Genomic DNA, 23479 nt, shown 5'->3' on the forward strand with positions numbered 1-23479 from the left:
GCGGACCGAGCGAGGGTTCTCGCAGGAGGGGTGGTCCTTGGCGTCAGGCAGCCCAGGTTGCACTGAAGAGGCCGCGTGCGGTGGGTAAAGGAGGAGTACAATTCTGGGCCCGGTAGAATCCAGGACCAGTTCACAGTGGGCAATCCCAGCGAGAACCGTTTGTCCCGTGCAGAGGCCCAGAGGCGACCCGCCTGGAGTGTGTGGCGCCTGAACTAGTAGGGCGTGGGGTAGGGGCCCCCGGGGCAGAGGACCCGCTGGGGTCTTAGGAAAGTGTTTGGCAGATTTTCCAGGGAGAGAAATCTACCTGTCCCCAGTGGCAATCGGTGCCCGCTGGGCGTCGGGGGCTGCAGGCAGCATCCCCTGGGCACCCTCCGCCCTCGACCCAGGTTACGCCAGGCAGAGAGCGGCCCGCGCGCGGTCCCCGTCGGCGGCCCCAGCACCGCCCGGCGGCTGGACGTGCCTGGCTCAGGCGCCGCCACTTTGGCCTCGCTGCTGCTGGTGGACCCCGTCTCCCGGCCTGGCCGGGTGCGCCTTCACCGGCGTGCGCTCCGTCCGCGACAGCCGGCGGCCTCCAGCGGCCGAACCTGAGCTCCGGGCGCAATCCGCGGGAGCCCCGCGCCTCCGCCTGCTCCCCGCCCCCACCCCCGCCGCCGCCGCCGCGGGGGTCCCGGGGTGAGTGCTGGCCGGAGCCCGGAACCAGGGGACGCTGCGAGCCGGGGCCGGGCCTGGGGGGCGGCGGCGGCGCGGGCGGCAGCGCTAGCAGAGGAGGAGGAGGAGGGGCTCCCGGCGCGGGGCAGGGGCGGAGCGTGCGGCCGCGCAGCGGAACCAAGTGAGTTCGCACCGGAGCCCGCGCCGCCGCCGGCCCGTGTCTCTGGCGCCCGCCGCCCCCGCCGCGCCCGCAGCCGCCGCCCGCGCGGGGATGTAGGATGCTGGTGGGCGCCGGGCTCCAGCGGCGGCGGCGGCAGCTGCAGCAGCCGCAGCAGCCTCGGCGGCGGCAGCCTCTCCTCTGGCCGATGAACGCAGACCCGCCGCCGCCGCCGCCGCCGCCGCCCTGGGTTTGGATGGTCCCCGGCTCGGCCGGGCTGCTCCGGCTGGGAGCCGGGGTCGCGCCTCCGCCCGGGCTGCTTGCCTCGGCCCAGCCCTCTGCCGCCCCGCTGCTCCCGGGGCTGCCCGGCTGGCTGCCGTTGCTGCCGCTGCCCTCTGCGCCAGACCACGCCGCCGCCGCAGCTGTGCACCACTACCCCTTGCTCAACGGGCAGGTAATGTGTCCCCCGGCCCCCGGCCCCGGGTTCGGGGTCGCCGGCTTCCCCCCTGGCCCCTGGGCGCGGCCCTCGCCCCGCTCCGGCGGCTCCGGCCCTGTGGCTTGCGCTCTTTCCTCCCGCGGTGGTCCTCGGCTCCCCAGCCCATCACGGCGCAGCCTGGCAGCCATGCATCGGCAACAAAGTTCATGCTTCGACGTCTCGTTCTGCCTCTCGGCAGTTTTTGCAGTATGTCTTCCCGGTTTCTCAGACGAGCAGTTTGGAGACCCGCACCCCAAGCCCAGAGTCGGGACCGCCTTGGCCACAACTTTCGCCCGGGCCGGGGTCGTTGTCCAGAGCGCGGTGCTTAAGTATCGCCTCCGGAGCCCGGCGTTGCAGCTGCCAACTGTGGCCGACTTACCGAATAGAAGTTAATACTTTTACAGTCTCTGACAGGCTTGGAAAGCAAGCTGGGAATCAAGAGCTGTTTCTGATTCTGATCTAGTTTTGTTTTTGTTTCTGTTTTTTTCATTTGAAAATAGACTCAGGACAATGCTTAAGAACATTCAAACCAATGGAAGCCTGCAGGGAGATCCTGCCTTCAGTGCTGAGAAATGCTACCGCTGATTTCCACTCCCCCCTAGGTCTGCCTGAGTCGACCAAATCACCTAGTGTCATACTGCACTTTAGAGGAGTTCGGCGTTTAAAACCGGGAATTAAAAAGGAAAAGTGACTGTGCCTTTGATTAATGGTGTAACAGAGCAAGGGAAGCTGGTTTTGGCAAGATCCATTGTTTGCTATCTAACTAGGCAGATGCATTTAAATCAGGGAATAACATGTATTTTATTCCAATGACTGTCCTAATTAGCATATTCAAATGAGTGGATGTTAGAATACACCACATAATTAATTTAATTCCAATATTATATCGTGAGCTTTTCTAAAAGATGTTAACTCTCCTAAACTGGTCTTTACATGCAATGATACATCACATATGTGGTACTGGATATGGTATTTTGATGTGTGATGCAGTTCACGTTGGGGTTTTTTTTGAATAAGCGTTGGTAGCTTTTTTGATATTTTGAAGGGGTTGTCATATGCGAGTGCTACCACTAGAGGTATATGGTGTCAAGGAACTACCTTTTATTTTTTTTCCGTATAGAAAATGCTTTTTTTTTTCTTGTGTAAATTTAAAACGAAAAATCTCCCCCAAACTTAGTATTAATCTTTAAAATATTTTGTGCTACCATATTTTCTGTTAAATAACTATTTAAACCAGAAGAACATTTTCACATAACAGGAAATTCAAAAATGCTTTTATGATTTTAGAACAAATGCGTATTGAAGTATTCCGTACCATTGAACAATGATCTTATTCTCCACTGATAAGGATTCAGTTAACTTAATTAGAGAGACTGTCTCCTAAGTTGTCTGCCCCCTTTCAGCGTTTGCTATTTTATTCTGTGCATTGGGGTCTTCAGTTACGTGATAAGCTCATTTATGTTTTCTTTGCCTTGGAATCTATTTGCCTTTGCGAACCTTGGGAAACCTTGAATCCTAGCCTCTTATTTTAAAAATATTACTTGTGCCTGTTTTAAAAATGATAAATATAATTAATATAAAATGATATATGGAAAAGAATATCGTAAAATATAGCTCTCTGCTTGCTTATAAAAAGAATTCAAGAATTATAAAAGGAACACCCAGCATTTCACCTTTCCCTTGTGGTTTCTCATATTCTCAGGGCAGAAATCCATTTCTTCCCATGTTCTCATGGTTTTGTGCTTAGAAGTTCTTTCTTAATATTACAGAAAGCAGTGTTGTAAATGCATTGTGATGATTCAGATATGAAAATTTTTACAAATTTTTAGAATTTTGAATGTTTGTGGGGGTTTTTTGGACTGGGAAAAAGGAGACTTTTCTCAGAATCAAATACATGCATTTTAAAATTCCCTTTTAAAGCAGCTATCCCAGCATCTTTTGGTACAAAGGAGAGTTGATGGATGTAGGCTAATGAGCACACCCTTCTCTTTTCTTGGGTTTCAGTGGCTGTTTGGTGGTCATTCTCCATCGATTGGACTGTCCCCCTCTTCCACTGTGGAATTGGTGCCCATTTTCCCACATGTCTGCCCATCTTCTCTTCCACTTCCCATTGGGAAAAGTTGGATAGACAAAAGGATACCTAATTGTAAGGTAAGAATGCAGCTAGCCTGATTGGATAAATGGGCTGTTAATTTTTAAGTTGTCGGGTATTGCCGTAACAGAAATCACTGTGTATTTTTAGTTTCTAACTGCAACATCTCGGTCTGGAGAAAAGTCTTTTCAGAATAAGATCGGTCCGTTCAAAAGCACCAGTAGATGGTGGTGGGGGGGGATTTTGTTCTAGCTTAAAATATTTGGTTTCCATAGGATAATATAAAATTCCTACTTCTGAATCAGAAATACTACTTTTTGAATTTTTCAGTTTTTAAATCCATAACTATTGTTCAGAATCTAGGCTTCAACCCTATATAACTCAAGTGTACATTTTAAAAGTAAGTTTTCCTTGGTATTATTGCTTTGAGTGTTCATCTCTCGGATGGCTTTTCTTGGCTTTTGAATTCAAATATACTGGCTACACTTTGTTTACCTGAAAACCAATAGAAAGCAGTACAGTGACTTGTTCTACAACACACTGCTTATCTCCCTGGGGTGATTCTATATCTGTTAACTGGCGGCTGGGATGAACTAACCAAGTCAATAGCTGAAGACCAGCCCAGGAGACTTAACTAGAAGGTGATTGGTGTCGGAGCCCTGTGGATCCTCAGGTTTTAAGGTAGCGGCCTTATAGATGCCATTGGAGATGTATGGCATCCCTGTGGATCCTCAGGTTTTAAGGTAGCGGCCTTATAGATGCCATTGGAGATGTATGGCATCCCTGTGGATCCTCAGGTTTTAAGGTAGTGGCCTTATAGAATCCCCACGCATGGCATCTCCAATGTCCAACGTAAGACAAGTATTCTGCAGTCTTCAGCGTTTGTTCTGTGCGTGGCCTTAAGTGTTATGCTTGCTCTCTCTTTGGACAGATCTTTTTTAATAATTCCTTTGCTCTGGACTCAACATGGATCTATCCTGAGGAATCAAGATTGTTCCATGGGCCTGAGAAGCCTCAACTGTTGGCAAATCAAGTAGCCGTGTCTCTGTCCAGGCCCGCTCCTGCCTCTAGGCCTCTTCCCACAGTGGTGTTAACACCTCAGCCTATCCCAGGTTGGTGCCCAAATAGCTGTAAAAATGTGTGTTGGTTTTTGTTTGTTTGCTTCTGCTGTAGCTACAAATTAGCTTTGGGTAGGAAAACTATGTTGGTCACTTTAATGAAACGGTTCTTTCAGTAAAATATAATTTCTTTTTTCACGGGCGTGATTCCTTTTCATAATGACATTGAGTTTGGGGTAGATTATTCGCTGTGTTTTTGGAGGATGGAATCTGCTTTAAGGCGAAGAGATGGCTGAGGGGATTCGTACAGAATCATGTTTTTGGTGCTCTGTTTTTAGAATTGGACCAAATCTTCTGCTGATAGCTCTTAGTAGGAGCCCTAGTTGATCAGGCAACTCATTTAAAAAATGTTCCTTATGTGGGGTGAGGTGCATAGCTCCCTGGTCCGCAGGACACGGGCACATGTAAGATTTTTATACGTTTTGCCTTCACGAATATGGGGTGATGTTGGCAGTGGTCTGTAAATGTGTGCTGTTGGGAAGATGGGTTTTGTTCTCTCTGGAGTCTAGTGACCTAAAGGAACAGCTGTCCTGGAACAGACTCCCATGAAATAACCCCTGGTTGAAAGATGGTATAATAAACCTATATAGTAACAAGAGAATAAAATCATCTTATGAATTTTTTAATTGATTTTTAAAACCGCCTTAACATATGATATTAGAGAAGCAGATGTTGCTCATGCGCAAATTATCTTGCAACACCTTCCATTACGGAATGTTTTATGACTTCAGAACTATATTATCTTCCTTGTAATTTCCTACCTACCAAGACTGTCCCAATATGTGCGCTAAAATTTAGTAATAAGGACGTGTATCTGTGGATAGTTCAGTGCTGGTTTAGGAGACGTATTTACTTTCTTCTCTCTCTTTCTACCTTATGTATTATAATTTGCTGTGTCCTGTTTAGTAATAAGTCAGGAAGAACACTCAACTCTTTGTGTTTTTTCATAGGCCTTAATGATTCTTGACTGAAACTTGCCTTCTGCCCTTGTAATCATCTGTTACTGAGTTGTTAAAATCTGAATAAGCGTCATACATACATACACTTATAAACATTTTACACGATGATCACATATCCTTTTTAATTGAACGATGACAAAGGATGATCAGATAGCATGTAATATATGGTATTCCAGGGCTTTGGACGTCTTTTTCAGTATATGAAAGGATAATATTTTACTTTCCTAATGCACTGGCAATGCTGTCACCAAAATAATCAGCACATTTAGTTTAAAAAACAGTGAAATTAGTTTAACTGTTCCAACAAAAGCTTTGAGTGACCTTTCCTCCTGTCCGCTCACTCTTGAATAGCATGTAGACATTTGCATTATACCTCTGTCCTCTTACAAAACTCATACTGTGAACACGCTAACTACCAATTTTGTCGAAGAAGCTTATGGCAAATTATCATAGCTTTTATATCACATGAACATTTTGACTTGCCATTGTGTGACACCTATTTCATACTTAAAGCATATTCATGTTAATTTTACCTTTTGACTTTTTTTTTTTTTTTTTTTTTGCGGTACGCGGGCCTCTCACTGTTGTGGCCTCTCCCGTTGCGGAGCACAGGCTCCAGACGCGCAGGCTCAGCGGCCATGGCTCACGGGCCCAGCCGCTCCGCGGCATGTGGGATCTTCCCAGATCGGGGCACGAACCCGTGTCCCCTGCATCGGCAGGCGGACTCTCAACCACTGCGCCACCAGGGAAGCCCCACCTTTTGACTTTTTGACTAAGCCTTTTTAAAGGACAAAATAAAACAATATTTCTTACTAACATGGTCGATCATAGAATAACTGTCCACCCCATCTAACATTTATCAAATTTCTCCTTTTATTCTTCCTTGGATTTTTTTTTTTTTTTGGACTCATGAACCGTAAGAATACAACATGCTTTACTTATCTTTTGGAGAATAATGTATCTGTGCCCAGAGGTATTTTACTAACAGTCGTATAGGCATTTGTTCTGAGATGGCGTTTCTGAACTGCTTCATGAAAATTTTGATTTTTTGATACATTTCAGATTCTTAGAAATTACTATTCTAGAAACGTGTTAAGTGACTGTTAGTCCAAAGAACACATTTAGGGTGTTGTTTACATGTTTGTTGTTTATATGTTACTAACTATTTAACCGAGAACCTGGAAGGGGGAGCAAGTAAAGGTGGAAGGTAGGGTAGCTCCCAGTCAGTTAAAAGTTAAGGTACATTGTTTCAATTTTAATGTAATTAATGAGAAATATAGCCTCATTAAAACATTTTACATGTAAATTTTCAGATATGTTGTTAAAAGTTATTGTTATAATTGCTATTAAGTCATATCTTGCTATATATTGATAAATTGAAATATTATATTGGTTTACATTATATAAAGTTATGCATTTATAAATATAAATATTTATACACACTATATTAATATATAATATATGAATATATTATATGATCGATATTTTAAGTTGATCCATTTGTAAATTGTTATATTCAGAAGCAAATGGCCTTAGAATCTTAGATATATTTTATTGATCCCCTTTCAGTTAATCAATGAAGCACTATTAGAACTCCAGGAGAACCAGGAGAGTGAGTCAGACTCACCTCATTTTATTTTTTAATTTAATTTAATATTTTTTTTAGATTTTTTTAACATCTTTATTGGAGTATAAGTGCTTTACAATGTCGTGTTAATTGCTGTTGTATAACAAAGTGAATCAGTTATACATATACATATGCTCCCATATCTCTTCCCTGTTGTGTCTCCCTCCCTCCCACCCTCCCTATCCCACCCCTCTAGGTGGTCGCAAAGCACCGAGCTGATCCCCCTGTGCTATGCGGCTGCTTCCCACTAGCTATCTCTTTTACATTTGGTAGTGTATATATGTCAATGCTTCTCTCTCACTTCGTCCCAGCTTACACTTCCCCCTTCCCTTGTCCTCAAGTCCATTCTCTACGTCTGCATCTTTATTCCTGTCCTGCCCCTAGGTTCATCAGAACCATTTTTATTTTTTTTTAGATTCCATATATATGTGTTAGCGTATGGTATTTGTTTTTCTCTCTCTGACTTACTTCACTCTGTATGACAGACTGTAGGTCCATCCACCTCACTACAAATAACTCAATTTCGTTTCTTTTTATGGCTGAGTAATATTCCATTGTATATATGTGCCACATCTTCTTTATCCCTTCATCTGTCGATGGACACTTAGGTTGCTTCCATGTCCTGGCTATTGTAAATAGAGCTGCAATGAACATTTTGGTACAGGACTCTTTTTGAATTATGGTTTTCTCAGGGTATATGCCCAGTAGTGGGATTGCTGGGTCATATGGTAGTTCTATTTTTAGTTTTTTGAGGAACCTCAATACTGTTCTCCATAGTGGCTGTATCAATTTGCATTCCCACCAACAGTGCAAGAGGGTTCCCTTTTCTCCACACTCTCTCCAGCATTTATTGTTTGTAGATTTTTTGATGATGTCCATTCTGACAGACTCGCCTCATTTTAAACAGGCTCATTACATTTTCCTTTCTTGGATAGATAGTACATTTGTGTAATAATCATTCTTGACAATGGCATTACATAGCATGAGCTCCAATGATGTGACACTAGAAAGTGGTTTTGTTTCAGTAAGCATGTGGTCTGTTGAACTGAGTTAGAAGGTGTGATGGGCAGAGATGTCAGGTGGGTGACCTCTGAGGCTCATGTTAATATTGCTCCCCTCCTGATCTATGGTTGGTTAAGAAGTAGCTGCACTGCAGCAACGTCTCATAGAATATTAGCACAACCTGAACGAATTTGGGTAAGTCATCTAAAATTTAATAAATGTTTTGAAGGACTTTATTTTTGATGTATACTAGACTCACTTATGTTAACGATAGAGGTAATGATTTGCTGTTATACTCAGACCTGAAGAAAGCCTGTTGGCCACTTAGAAGCGTGAAGGTCAGTCGTGTTCCCCCCTGCATTCATCAGAGGAGCTCCTGCAGGCGGTGCAGACATGGGCTCTGCTAGGCGCCCTCGCAGCACATGTTCTCCTGGGCAAGTGCACTCTTAGATTACTACCCAGCACTGCCTTCCTAGGGGCTCTCTGCAGGCGTCCAAGGAGGGTCTCAGGAGGGTCATCAGGGAAGGTCTCCAGGGATGATGTACCTGAAACACACCACAAAGATCAGCAGAACCTGACCAGGGCAGAGGAGGGAATGGAGGAGTAGGACATGTAAAGTCACAAACTCATGACAGATGTTTCATCAGGTGATGACAAGCAGTCAAGCAGCCTAAACCAAGGAGGAGAGCGGGGGTGGGGTGCGGCCGTGGTGGTGGGATGCGGCAGTGGTGGTGGGGTGTGGCAGTGGTGGTGGGATGGGGCAGTGGTGGTGGGATGGGGCCGTGGTGGTGGGGTGCGGCCGTGGTGGTGGGATGCGGCCGTGGTGGTGGGATGCGGCCGTGGTGGTGGGATGCGGCCGTGGTGGTGGGATGCGGCCGTGGGGGTGGGATGCGGCAGTGGTGGTGGGGTGCGGCAGTGGTGGTGGGATGCGGCAGTGATGGCCCAGCTCAGGGCCACTTCATGCAAGATGAATCCCATCATCCCACGGGACCTGTGTAGTCAGTCCTGGGCGCTGTCCAGAGTATCCTGGGATGTTCCATCATTTTTCAGCTTGGGAGCCATGGTTTCTTTAGGAAAGTGTAAATTTGTCCTCAGGAAGCAGAGCAGACAAAGAAAGGGCCGAGTCTTCTCACCGAAAAATAAATGCAAGCGTCCAAAAATATGCAAAGTTACAACTGTACTGGAAACTAAAGTCTCCAGTGAATAACTTAGTGGCTTTTTAAGGAATTATCCCTAATTACAGTGTGAATGGGTTGAACTGAGAAATAAGCTGGGACTCATTCATTCCCAGTCCTCAGAGGCTGATGCAGGAAAGGCGAGGACGCATGAGGACACAGGCACCCCCTCCTCTTCAGGAGTCTCTGCACTTAGAATGAGACCCCATCACTTTGTCTCCAATCTCAACATCTCCCTTCTCCCATGCAGTGCTAAGTCCCTCTTCATCCCAGGGAGAAATGGGCTTGCATTGCTTCTAAGGATATGAGGTTTATCACAAGTAGAGGTGGGAGTAGGGCCAGCGTGGAAATCGTGCTTTCCAAAGCATCCCTGTGCTTCACTTCTAAAAATAAGAACTTCAGAGTCCTTCAAGCTATTCAGAAATACAAGTGCTTAGATTCAGAGTATCAGGCAGGAGAATAATTTACTCAGCTTCTGTCCGGTAAGGACACATGGCATTATAGTTTGCTGGAAACTGGAGATGTGTCTAAAAGTTGTCTATATCACATTGCCTTTTGGCTGAAGATCAAAGAGCCTGATTCTACCAATATCTTGTTGGAAAAAAAATACTGGCTGTGCCATTCAAAGATGACTAGAGAGAGAGGGAGGGAAAGTGGAAGATGAGGTGGGACAACAGAAACTGTTCTGCTTCATGAAAGATTTGTTTACTCAAAAGATGCAGAAGAAAGAAAAATCTGGGAAACGGCTTTTGTACAGGAGCTTGTAAGCATTTTGCATAAATCACCTTTCAGTTTACCTTAATATGAACAAAAGAGCTTTATAGAAAAGCAGTAAAAGAAAACTCGAAAGCGAGCTGGCGGAGGCATGAAATCACGTGGCAAGACGGTTTGAACTGGATGATGGCAGACAACATAGACGGATTCTCAAGCATGTGTAGCTGTGGCAGTGAACAAAGGGATAGTAATCATGAGAAGGTGACAGTGAGGTAGAGAGCAAACAACACATCGATGTTGATGTGATCTCCTCGAAAAACAAACACAATGTGACAGACATATTAAATGTGGCCATGCCATATACCTTGCTCACTGTATCCTGGTGGAGTTTACGAATGGGAGAGCCGCTCCTTCCAGGAACACCGAAGTGGGCACAGCTTCAGATCAATGTACAGCACTAGATGTGATCACCTGATGCGGAAAACTTTAGAGAATTAGGAGGAAAAATGTTTGTGATCAAAGTAATATATGCCCAACAAGAAAGACATCCATACGCATAAGCAAGGAAAAGACCTCAAACAACCAATGGATAGACTTTCTTCACGTCTAATGTTCTCACCTCAAGTTCTGCTTTGTCTCAAGTTAATGTTGCTGTCAGTCTACATTTCTCTTTTATCTTGCTTATCAGTGTTTACCTTGTCTTTTGTTTTAAGCTTAGGTCAGTCATTTAAAGGCACAGTCTCTTCTTTTGCCTTTAAAAATGGAGTTTGGTGTACCTATATTTGAATTCCTATTTTTATGTTTCTTCTGTCATATTATTATATCCTGGTTTTTTTTTGTTTGTTTTTGTTTTTGTTTTTGTTTTTTTTGTGGTACATGGGCCTCTCACTGTTGTGGGCTCTCCCATTGTGGAGCACAGGCTCCGGACGTGCAGGCTCAGCAGCCATGGCTCACGGGCCTAGCCGCTCTGCAGCCTGTGGGATCTTCCCGGACCAGGGCACGAACCTGTGTCCTCTGCATCAGCAGGCAGACTCTCAACCACTGTGCCACCAGGGAAGCCCTATATCCTGTTTTTTATAGTGTTTTGCTATTTCTTTATTTTAGTCTGTTTTTATTCTTTTGCTGTGCCATGTATGTTTTGTTTGATTTTGTTTATTTTTGTTTTATATGGTGATTTGGAATATGTTCATACTGATCCTATTTTCTCAAGCAATTACCAGTAAGATTTTTAAAGAAACAGATTTAAGCTTTATGTTTCCCTTAATTTTCAAATTATGACAATACTCTCACTTTAGAATTCTTTTATAGACTATGAAAAATTTGGGAAAAACTTATATCATAATTTTTTTTTTCTCTTCAGTTTCCTCCACTAATTGAGAAATTAATCGAAAGCAAGAGCTAAGAATGGGGAAGTCAGGTTTCAAACTATCTATAATCGTCAACAATTTTTGTCAATAACATAGAATATATGTAAATGTTCATTAATTTGGTTACAGGAATGACTGAAAATTTCTAAGCAACTTTTTTCCCCCAAACTGAAGCTGAAAAGAATAATTATAATCTGAATACGTAACCTCAAATTATGTTGGTAAAATTGGGAAGAGGAGAATTGAGAAATCTGAGGATACAAATTATTTCAAAATCCCTCATATAGTTAAAAGAAGCTGAAACACTAGGAAACTCTCATGCTGGAAGCCCAGAAATTATTTCAAAATCCCTCATATAGTTAAAAGAAGCTGAGACACTAGGAAACTCTCATGCTGGAAGCCCAGAAAACAAGGGTATTTAAGACTGACACGGGACAAGACATCCTGCCCCACAGCCAGCCTTAGAAATATGAGTAAGAGCAACAGCCACCTACCACTGGTGCAGGGACCGGGTATGGAGAGTGACCCTCTTCTGTGATGCAGGAATTGGGGATGGCTGAAAGTTAGGGGGACACAAATATTAAGACTATCAGACACCCTAGAACTTACTCTAAGAAAAAGGCATCGTTAAAGGATTTTGAAGCCTCTGGGGCATAGTAGGAAACTGTGGCAACAAAATTCAAATCCAGGTCAACACCTGAATACATTGACACATCTCATTCAGCTTGACAGAAGAAGGGGTGTGCCCATTTCCAGGAGTAAATCCTAAGTACCTCATTCTCTATCATTCTAATCATGATGTCTGGCATTGAATAAAAAAGTTACAAGACACACAAACAAAGCAAAAAATGATAAACCATTGTCAAGAGATAAAGTAAGCAACAGAACCAGATCCTAAGATGACGTATTTTGGAACTCTCAGACAGGGACTTTGAAATAATGATGATTAATATATTAATGAGTCTAATGGAAAAGGCGGGCCACATGCATGAAAAGATAGAGAATTTCATCAGAGATATGGAAAAGATGAGAAAGCCAAACTGAACTCCTAGAAAAAATAAAGCGTGGTATCAGAAATGAAGAATTACTTTGGTGGACTCATGAGTAGATGTGATACAGCCAAGGAAAGTATGAATGAATTTAAAGATAGGTCAACAGAAACTACTAAAATTGTAACACAAAGAGAAAACAGTGAAAAAATGGAGCATACTTTCCCAGAGCTATGAGATAATATCAAATGGTTTAACATACATATAATTGAAGTTTCAGGAGGAGAGAAAATGGGGGGGGGAAACATTTGAAGTCACAGTGACCAAAGGTAATAAACAATTAATAAAAGTTATCAAAACATGGATCTGAGAGACTTAGAAAACCCCAAGACTGAAAATGAGGCAAAACATATTCAAACTACGGTTTCCAAGGTTAAGAGAAAATCTTGAAGACAAACAAGGAAAAAAAGACACATTACACAGCTAGTAACAAAAATTTAAAATTGCAGGAGTTGTATTGTAAGAATCTATACAAACCCCAAAGCAACATCTTTAAAAGACTGAACTAAAAATCTCTCAGTCAAGAACTTTATACAAAGCAAAAACAATTATCAAAAACTAAGGTGAAATGAAGATTTTTCCCAAACTAAAACTGAAAAGAATTAATTGTCGGTAGACCTGCAGTTCAAGAAATTATGAAGAAGCTTATCAAGCAGAACTAATTAATAGCAGAGAGAAACTTGCATCTGTACAAAGAAATAAAGAGTACATTAAGGTAAAATATATATTTTGCCTTGTATTTAATTGCTCCAAAAGATAATTAACTGTATAAGGATAAGTAATGGTGAGTGATGTAGTATGTGCATATAGCATATGTGAAATCAAAACGATGTCAACAATCACAAAAGATGGGAGTAAGGAATTGGAAGGATATAACTGCAAAGCTCTCATCATACATTAAGTGGTATGATGTTATTTGAAGGTGAACTCTAATTAATTAAAATACATATTATAAAGCATATAGCAACCACTTAAGAATTAAAGAGTTATAACTAATAAAACAATAGAATAACAATAAACAATAAAATTGGAATCATAACAAATACTCAACCCAAATTCAGTCAGAAAAAGAGAACAAAAGATCAAAGCACAGAAGAAGTAAATAATTAAAAAAATAATAACTACAACATGGTATATTTAAATAAAAAGGTGTAGAGTCACATACAGACCGAAAGTGAGAGGATGGAAAAAGGCTCTCCACACAAATGAAAATCACAAGAAAGCTGGAGCAGCAATACTTTTTCAGACAAAATTGACTGTAAAATAAAAACTGTAGCAGGAGACAAAGAAGGACACTACATAATGATCAAAGGATCAATCCAAGAAGAAGATATAACAATTTAAAATATACATGCACCCAACATAGGAACACCTAAATATATAAGGTAAATGTTAACAGACATAAAAGGAGAAATCAACAGTAACACAATAATGGGGGGGACTTTAACACCCCACTTTCATCAATGGACAGATCATCCAGACAGAAAGTCAATAAGGAAACACAGGCCTTAAAATGACACATTAGACCAGATATACTTAGTTTATATTTATAAAGCATTCCATCTGAAAGCAGCAGAATAAACCTTTTCAAGTTCACATGGAACATTCTCCAGGATAGATCACATGCTAGGTCACAAGTCAAGGCTTGGTAAATTTAAGAAAACTGAAATCATATCAAGCGTCTTTTCTGACCACAATGCTATGAGGCTAGAAATCAACTACAAGAGAAAAAAACTGCAAAAAAATGCAAACACGTGGAGGCTAAACAATATGCTACTGAAAAAAAGAGAGAGGAAATCAAAAAACACCTAGAAACCAATGAAAATGAAAACATGATGAACCAAAACCTATGGGATGCAGCAAAAGCAATTCTAGAAGGGAAGCTTATAACAATACAAGTTTATGTCAGGAAATAAGAAAAATATCAAATAAACAACCTAACCTTATGCCTAAAGCAACTAGAGAAAGAAGAACAAACAAAACCCGAAACTAATAAAAGAAAATAAATCGTAAAGATTTATGATAAACCTTAAATAAATAAATCATAAATCAGAGCAGAAATAAATGAAACAGAGACTTAAAAAGCAATAGAAAATATCAATGAAACTAAAACCTTGTTCTTTGAAAAGATAAACAAAATTGATAAACCTTTAGCCAGACTCATCAAGAAAAAAAGGGAGAGGGCCCAAATCAATAAACTCAGAAATGAAAAAAGAGAAGTTACAACTGACACTGCAGAAATACAAAGGATCATAAGAGACTACTATGAGCAACTATACACCAATACAATGGACAACCTGGGAGAAATGGACAAATTCTTAGAAAGGTAGAATCTCCCAAGAGTGAATGAGGAAGGAATAGAAAATGTGAACAGATCAATTACCAGTACCAAAATCGAATCAGTAATTTAAAAACTCCCAAAAAACAGAAGTCCAGGACCAGTTAACTTCACAGGTGAATTCTACTAAACATTTAGAGAAGAGTTAACACCTGTCCTTCTGAAACTATTCAAAAAAAATTACAAAGGAAGGAATATTTCTGAACTCATTCTATGAGGCCACCATCATCCTGACACCAAAACCAGACAAAGATATCACAAAAAAAGAATATTACAGGCCAATATCACTGATGAACATAGATGCAAAAATCCTCAACAAAATACTAGCCCACTAACTCAAACAATACATTAACATTATTCACTGTAGACATATTATTGCCACAGGCATTAGTTTCTGCAAAAATCCCTTGGTCAATAATGTGTTAAAGGATCATACACCATGATCAAGTGGGATTTATCCCAGGGATGCAAGGATTTTTCAATATCTGCAAATCCATCAATGTGATACACCACATTAACAAATTAAAGAATAAAAACCATACGATCGTCTCAGTAGATGCAGAAAAAGCTTTTGATAAAATTCAACATCCATTTATGATAAAAATTCTTCAGAAAGTCGGCATAGAGGGAACATACCTCAACATAATAAAGGCTATATATTACAAACCCACAGGTAACATTATACTCAATTGTGAAAAGCTGAAATCGTTTCCTATAAGATCAGGAACAAGACAAGGATGCCCACTCTTGCCATTTTTATTCAGCATAGTTTTGGAAGTCCTAGCCACAGCAATCAGAGAAGAAAAAGAAATAAAAGGAATTCAAATTGGAAAAAGAAGAAGTAACACTGTCATTGTTTGCAGATACATAGAAAATCCTAAAGATGCTACCAGAAAACTACTAGAGCTCATCAACAAATTTGGTAAAGTTGTTGGATACAAAATTCATATACAGAAATCTGTTGTATTTCTATATACTAACAATAAAATATCAGAAAGAGAAATTAAGAAAACAATCCCATTCACCTTTGCATCAAAAAGAAAAAAATACTTAGAAATAAACCTACCTAAGGAGGAAAAAGACCTGTACTCCAAAAACTGTAAGATGCTGATGAAAGAAATTGAAGATGACACAAACAGATGGAAAGCTATACCATGTTCTTGGATTAGAAGAATCAATATTGTTAAAATGACCATACTTCCCAAGGAAATGTATAGATTCAGTACAATCCCTATCAAATTTCCAGTGGCATTTTTCACAGAACTAGAACAAAAAAATTTTTAATTTGTATGGAAACACAAAGACCCTGAATAGCCAAAACAATCTTGAGAAAGAAGAATGGAGCTAGAGGAATCACACTCCCTTACTTTAAATTATACTATTGATAAAAAGCTACAGTAATCAAAGCAGTATGGTACTGGCACAAAAACAAACACATAGATCAATGGAACAGGGTAGAGAGCCCAGAAATAAACCCACACACTTATGGTCAATTAATCTATGACAAAGGATGCAAGAATATACAATGGAGAAAAGACAGTTTCTTCAATAAGTGGTGCTGGGAAAACCAGGCAGCTACATGTAAAAGAATGAAATTAGAACATTCTCTAACACCATTTTCAAAAATAAATTCAAAATGGATTAAAGACGTAAATGTAAGACTGGATACTATAAAACTCCTAGAGGAAAACATAGGCAGAACACTCTTTGACATAATTTGCAGAAATATATTTTTGGATCCATCTCCTAGAGTAATGGAAATAAAAACAAAATTAAACAAATGGGACCTAATTAAACTTAAAAGCTTTTGCATAGCAAAGGAAACCATAAACAAAACAAAAGACAACTTACAGACTAGGAGAAAATATTTGCTAATGATGCTACCAACAGATTAATTTTCAAAATATAAAAACAGCTCATACAGCTTCATATCAAAAAACAAACAACCCAATAAAAAAATGGGCAAAAGATCTAAATAGACATTTCTCCAAAGAAGACATACAGATGGCCAACAGGCATATGAAAAGATGCTCAATATCACTAATGATTAGAGAAATGTATATCAAAACTACAATGAGGTATGAGCTCACACCAGTCAGAATGGCCATCATTAAAATGTCTACAAATAATAAATTCTGGAGAGGGTGTGGAGCAAAAGGAACCCTCCTACGCTGGTGGTGGAGATGTAAATTGGTGCAGCCACTGTGGAGAACAGTGTGGAGGGTCCTTAAAGAACTGCAAATAGAGTTGCTCTATGACCTTGCAATCCCACACTTGGGCATATGTCTGGAAAAAACTCTAATTCAAAAAGATACATGCACCCCAATGTTCATGGCAGCACTATTTACAATAGCTAAGACATGGACGCAACCTAAAAGTCTATGGACAGAAGAATGGATAAAGAAGATGTGGTACATATATACAATGGAATGTTAGTCATAAAAAAGAAAGAAATAATGACATTTACGCAATGTGGATGGGCCTAGAGATTATCATATTAAGTAAGTCAGATGGAGAAAGACAAATAATATATGATTTCACTAATATTTGGAATCTAAAAAAAGATACAAATGAACTTATTTAGAAAACAGAAATAGACACACAGACTTAGAAAACAAACGTATGGTTACCAAAGGGGATAGTGGGGATGGGGGGAGAGGTAAATTAGGAGTTTGGGATTAACATATACACACTACTGTATATAAAATAAACAACAAGGATCTACTGTATAGCCCAGAGAACTATACTCAATATCTTGTAATAACCTATAATGGAAAAGAACCTGAAAGAGAATATATACATATCTGTATAACTGAATCACTTTGCTGTACGCTTGAAACTACTACAACATTGTAAATTAACTATACTTCAATAAAAATAGAACTAAGCCAAAGTAAAGAAATAAAGAAATACAAAGGTATAAACTTTATAATTAAAAGGAAAGATTTTCATCCTTATATATATTATGTCCACAAGAAACTCATTTTTAATATAAAAACCTAGAGCAGATGAAAGTAAAAACGTGGAAAAGATACAGCATGCAAATCAGAAGAAAACTGGAGTACTGTATTAATATTAGGTAAATTAGAATTCAGAACCAGAAGTATTGCAGGAATAGGAAGGGACACTCCATAACTAAAATTCATAACTAAATACATACCAAGAAGGCATAACAGTTGTAAATGTGTGTGTGTCTAGCAAAAGAACTTCAACATACGCGAACAAAAGCTAATCAGACTTAAAAGAGAAACGGACAAGTCCATAACCATGTTCGGAAATTTCAACACTCATCTCCCAGAAATTAATAGAGCAAGAAGGAAGACTACCAATAAGGATTTACAGAGTTTACACAATACTATCCAGTAACTTCATTAAATTGACATTTATAGAATACCTAACAATAATATAATACATTTTTTTTGTATATATGGAACATTCAGCAATACAGACCTTATTCTAAGCCACAAAAGTCAACAAATTTTAAATGAAAATATACACAATTTGTTCTCTGGCCACAGTGTAACTAAATTAGAAATCAATAACAGAAAAATACCCAGAAAAATTGCCAAATATCTGGAAATTTAAAAAAATACTCCCGAATGACCCATGGGCCAAAAAGGAAGTGGCAAAGAGAATTGCAAAATATTTTGAATTGAATAAAAATGAAAATCAATATTAAAAATATTATCACAGAGCATAGCTCCAACAGTGTTCAGATGGAAACTTATAGCACTAAAATGCCTACATTAAAAAATAAATTTTCAAAAACTATTAGCAAACCAAATTCAACAGCACATTAAAGGGATCATACACCATGATCAAGTGGGATTTATCCCTATGATGCAAGGTTGGTTCAGCATATCCAAATCAATAAATGTGATATAGCATATTAATAGAATGAAAGATAAAAATCACATGATCATGTCAATAGATGCGGAAAAAGAATTTGACAATAATACAACATTCTTTTGTGATAACAACCCCCAAACTTCAGCAAACTGGATATTCAGGGGCCATACTTCAATATTACACTGACAAAGGACATCTATGAAAGAACCATGTCTAACGTTGTATGTAAGAGTGAACACCTGATGTTTTCTCTCTAAGATAGAGAACCAGGCAAGGGTTTGTGCTTCCACCACTTCTTTGCAAAATTATACTTGAAGACCTAACCAATGCAATAAGGCAAAAAGAAAAGGAAAAAAAAAGCATGAAAAGCATACAGATTGGAAAGGAAGAAATAAAGCTGTCTCTATGTGCAGACAAAATTGTTGCCATATCGACCATCTCAAAGAGTCTACCAGAAGCTGCTAGTACCAATAAGTGAATTTAGCAAGGCTGCAGGATGCAAGGTCAGTGTGAAAATTCAATAGTATCCCTGTATGACCAGTAATAAACAACTAGACATTAAAATAAATAGCAGTCTCACTAAAGCACTAAACCCAGAAAATATTTGTGGATTAATCTAACAAAATATGAATCCTGAAAACTACAAAACATTGAGTGGAGAAATCAAAGACTAATATATGGAGTGATATTTTGTATCAATGGGCTGGAAGACTCAATACTGTTAAGATGTCAGTGCTCTCCAAATTAATCTATAAATTCTGTGTAATCCCAAACAAAATCCCAGTTTCACAAAAATTAACAAGCTAATTCTATCACTGATATGGGAAGCCAAAGGAAGTAGAATGGCCACGACAGTGTTGAAAATGAACAGCAAATGTGGAGGTCTCCTATGGAACAGATGTGAATGCGTATGATAAAGCTACAAGAATGAAGGCTTCGTGGAACTGGCAAAATCGGGGGAACAGAGATCAGTAGAACACAATCATAGACCCTTCAGAAACAGACACACGCATACATGGTCAACTGATTTTTTTACAAAGCATTCAGTAGAGAAAAACTTGCCTTTACAATAAGTGGTTTTGGAACAGTTGAACATTCATCTTTAAAATAAACAAACCTTGATAAATACCTTGTATCATATATAAAAATTACCTCAAAATAGCTTATAAATCTGATTTTAAAACCAAAGTCCTAGAACTTCTCAAAGGACACATAAAAGAAAATTTTCTGACCTTGATTTAGGCAAAATGTTTTTAGATATGACATCAAAAGATGAACCATAGAATAAAATGCATTGATAATTGGATTTCATCAAAATTATATACTGTTGCTCTTTGAAATGACTTTTAATAAAATGAAAAGAAAAGCCACATACTGGGAGAAAATATTTGCAAAGCATAGATCTAATAGAGAATTGATATCCATAATATACAAGGAACTCTCATAAAACAATAATAAGAAAACAAGTAACCCAGCAAAATATGTGATCAGACACATCACCAACAGAGATATATAATGTCAAATGGGCACATGAAAATATGCTCAATGTTATCTATCATTAGGGAAACGCAAATAAAATCCGGAATGAAGAGTCCCTACACACGTACTGGAAGGGCTATCTATTCTATACCCAGAAATCTCACTCCTAGGTATTTACCCAAGAGTAATAAAGAGATGTTTCCACACGAAAGCCTGTACACAGATGTTTATAATGGCTTTATGAGTAACAAAACCTGGGAACAGTCCAAATAGCCATTAACTATTGCATAGATTGACACACTCAGGCACATCCAAACTATGGACCACAACAGAAACCACCACGAATGGACTTCTAACACACGCGGTGACATGATTGAATCCTAATAGATCGTGCTGAGCGGAAGAACCCAGAGTCAAACGTTTGTATCATAGATGATTCCTTTTTTTTTTTTTTTTTGCGATACGCGGGACTCTCACTGTTGCGGCCTCTCCCGTTGCGGAGCACAGGCTCCGGACGCGCAGGCTCAGCGGCCATGGCTCACGGGCCCAGCCGCTCCGCGGCATGTGGGATCTTCCCGGACCGGGGCACGAACCCGTGTCCCCTGCATCGGCAGGCGGACTCTCAACCACTGCGCCACCAGGGAAGCCCGATGATGATTCCCTTTTCATGACGTTATAGGAAAAGGAAAACTATAAGACCAAACACAGATCAGTGGTTTCCAGGGATTGGTGGGAGGAGGGTACTGACCACAGAGGGGCAGAGGGCAGGTTTTGGGGTTGTGGACAGTTATCTGATTGTGGTGGTGGTTACATGACTGCCTTTGCAGAAATTCAGAGAACTGTACACTAAGAGAATGAATTCCACTGTAGATAAATTACACCTGAATGCACCCAACTTTTAGAAAAAGAGAGACTTAAAGAGACATACCCAGTAAAGTGTGTGGCGTTTATTGACCCTTGTTTGAACAAGGCATATAGAAAATTGTGAGACAACAGGAGAAACTGGAGCAGTTGACTAAGTGTTTAACAGTTTAAAGAAATGATTGTTTAAAATTTATGTATTTTATTTATTTATCTTTATTTTTGGCTGCCTTGGGTCTTCGTTGCTGCACTCGGGCTTTCTCTAGTTGCAGCGAGTGGGGGCTACTCTTTGTTGCGGTGCGTGGGCTTCTCATTGCAGTGGCTTCTCTTGTTGAGGATCATGGGCTCTAGGGCACACGGACTTCAGTAGTTGTGGCTCGCGGGCTCTAGAGTGCAGGCTCAGTAGTTGTGGCACACGGGCTTCGTTGCTCCGCGGCATGTGGGATCTTCCCAGACCAGGGCTTGAACCCATGTCCCCTGCATTGGCAGGTGGATTCTTAACCACTGCACCACCAGGGAAGCCCAAGAAATTATTAATTTTGTTAATTTGTAAGTGTTGTTAGAGTTCTATGCTCATGCTTTTAAAAAGAACCTGTATATTTTAGAGATGCCTGCAGAAACATATACAGCTGAAGTAAAATCTGTATGTTTTATCAGTAATCCAGGTGTGGGTGCTAGGGGTGCAGGTGTGAAGATGAAACAAGCCCAGTCATGAGCTGATAATCGTGGAGGGTGGGTGATGGGACGTGGGATTCATTATATAATTCTCTATTATATTACTGTTGAAAACTTTCATAATAAAAATTAAAGAAAAGAGAGTAAAAAGTAATAGCATGAAGGACACTTCAAGAAATTGCAAAGAGTGATTTTATAGATTTCATATACCTGCCACAGTGCAACAAAACTGAAACCTTAAAATAAGCTATAAAGAGATGCCCAGCAGTCTTGAAGTTAAAAGGCTGCCCCCAAAATAAACGAGGCAGAAATCAATATTACAAAATAAACCTTCTATAAAGTAACCAAACATGATGTGCCCATATTAGAAGTCATAATATGTAGCCAACAGTACTACAAGGCAAATGTGGAGCCAGAAGTGATGTGTGAACTATGAGAGCACAGGCACAGAATAAATCAGCTTAAATCAAGGCATTAGAAAAGTTTCCTTAGCGAAAACCAAGGAAAATCTGAGGAAGCAAATGATAAAAAGTAAAGGCAAACATTTATAGTTTCAAAAACGGAAATGAATTAAATTGATGAAAATCTCCCCTCCCGTGATCAGAAAAAAAGAAACGCATTCGATGGAGACATCTCTGCTTGATATCAGCAGCTTTTTAACAATTAGATGAACTGATTTCTGGCAGCTTTTCAACTTGAATCACGATGGAGCAGCCCATGTACACGCCCACAGGTCTCCTCCCTCTTCTACCTGGGCAGGTGCGTGGGGACCTTATCCTCACATTTTCTCTTAGCCTGAGTCCCCTCTACACCCTGACACTCCATGGATTGTATGGGTAAAATCTCTCAAACTCCAAGGAGAATCTTCTCCTGATCCAGTTTTTTTCAGAACATAGAAAACGGTGAGGCATTAATATAGATCATGAGGTTGGTTACCCATTTTACCCATGTTTTTCAAAAATAAGAGAAAAGAAGAAGCAAACATATTTTATGGGCAGATCTCAGCTGTAAAGTTAGCTGTACAAATCCTAAGAGTATTATTGAAAGTTTAACTGTATAGTGACATTAACATCTGCCAAGGTTAAGTGGAGTGCATTTCATGATTGTAGAAATTGTGTCACAATAAGAAAGGCATTGACAACAACATCGTGGCCATGTGTTCATTTCATTAGACTATAGGAAGATGTACCGTGTGATAAAAGTAAACAGCCATTAAAAAATCAGGAAAGTAAAAACTGAACTGTAATTCTTTAACATGATACATAATATTTCTCTAAAAACTGCCACGTCACGTGGCAGGCATCACTGCCGTTCGCATGAGAATCAGTCACTATTTTTTCTTTACTTCGGCTGTTTTCTGGAAGTTCCAGCCAGTGCGGTAAGAAATGAAACAGAAACACCACTTGGGGTTTATATACTTTTTTGTATTTTGAAAACTCACAAAATTCAACTTAAAAACTCTCAGAATTAAACAGCCGGTTCATCAAAATGGATTGATAAAATATAAACATACAAAAGACAACACAGTCCCTACCTATTAATAGTTATTTAAATATAGCAGCAGGGATGAGCCTCTGTTCACACAGCATGGGCAATGCATAAAGTTCCTGGGCACACTGTCAACACAGGTGTACAGATCAGAGCCTTCACTATGAATGAAACCTAAAAAAGAAAACAAAGAATTTGCTGACTTTGGAGAGACTCACTGTGAGCTTGGATAGGAAAATGGAACATTGTGATCATATCAATTCTTCTCAAATTAATTTATGGATATAATATAATGCTAATTATATTACTTTTTAGAACATGAGAAGATCATTTAAAATTGTTGATCATGGAAATACGCATGAGATGAACAAATACATACTTTAAAAAATCTATGAAGGACTTAACT

The 23479-nt window shown here is 39.9% G+C and overlaps 1 protein-coding gene across 1 annotated transcript in view; it reads left to right on the forward strand.

Annotated features, from left to right (window-relative positions):
• Positions 1-926: 926 nt before the first annotated feature.
• The window catches only part of TCERG1L (transcription elongation regulator 1 like), a 192157-nt gene continuing 169604 nt past the window's right edge, over positions 927-23479 (forward strand). The window contains exons 1-3 of the mRNA XM_067708849.1: positions 927-1259; positions 3285-3431; positions 4304-4484. Coding sequence (XP_067564950.1) covers positions 927-1259; positions 3285-3431; positions 4304-4484 — 661 coding nt within the window. The remainder of the gene's footprint in view (positions 1260-3284; positions 3432-4303; positions 4485-23479) is intronic.

The sequence above is a fragment of the Pseudorca crassidens genome, chromosome 16 (assembly GCF_039906515.1).
Source record: "Pseudorca crassidens isolate mPseCra1 chromosome 16, mPseCra1.hap1, whole genome shotgun sequence".
Classification (NCBI taxonomy): Eukaryota; Metazoa; Chordata; class Mammalia; order Artiodactyla; family Delphinidae; genus Pseudorca; species Pseudorca crassidens.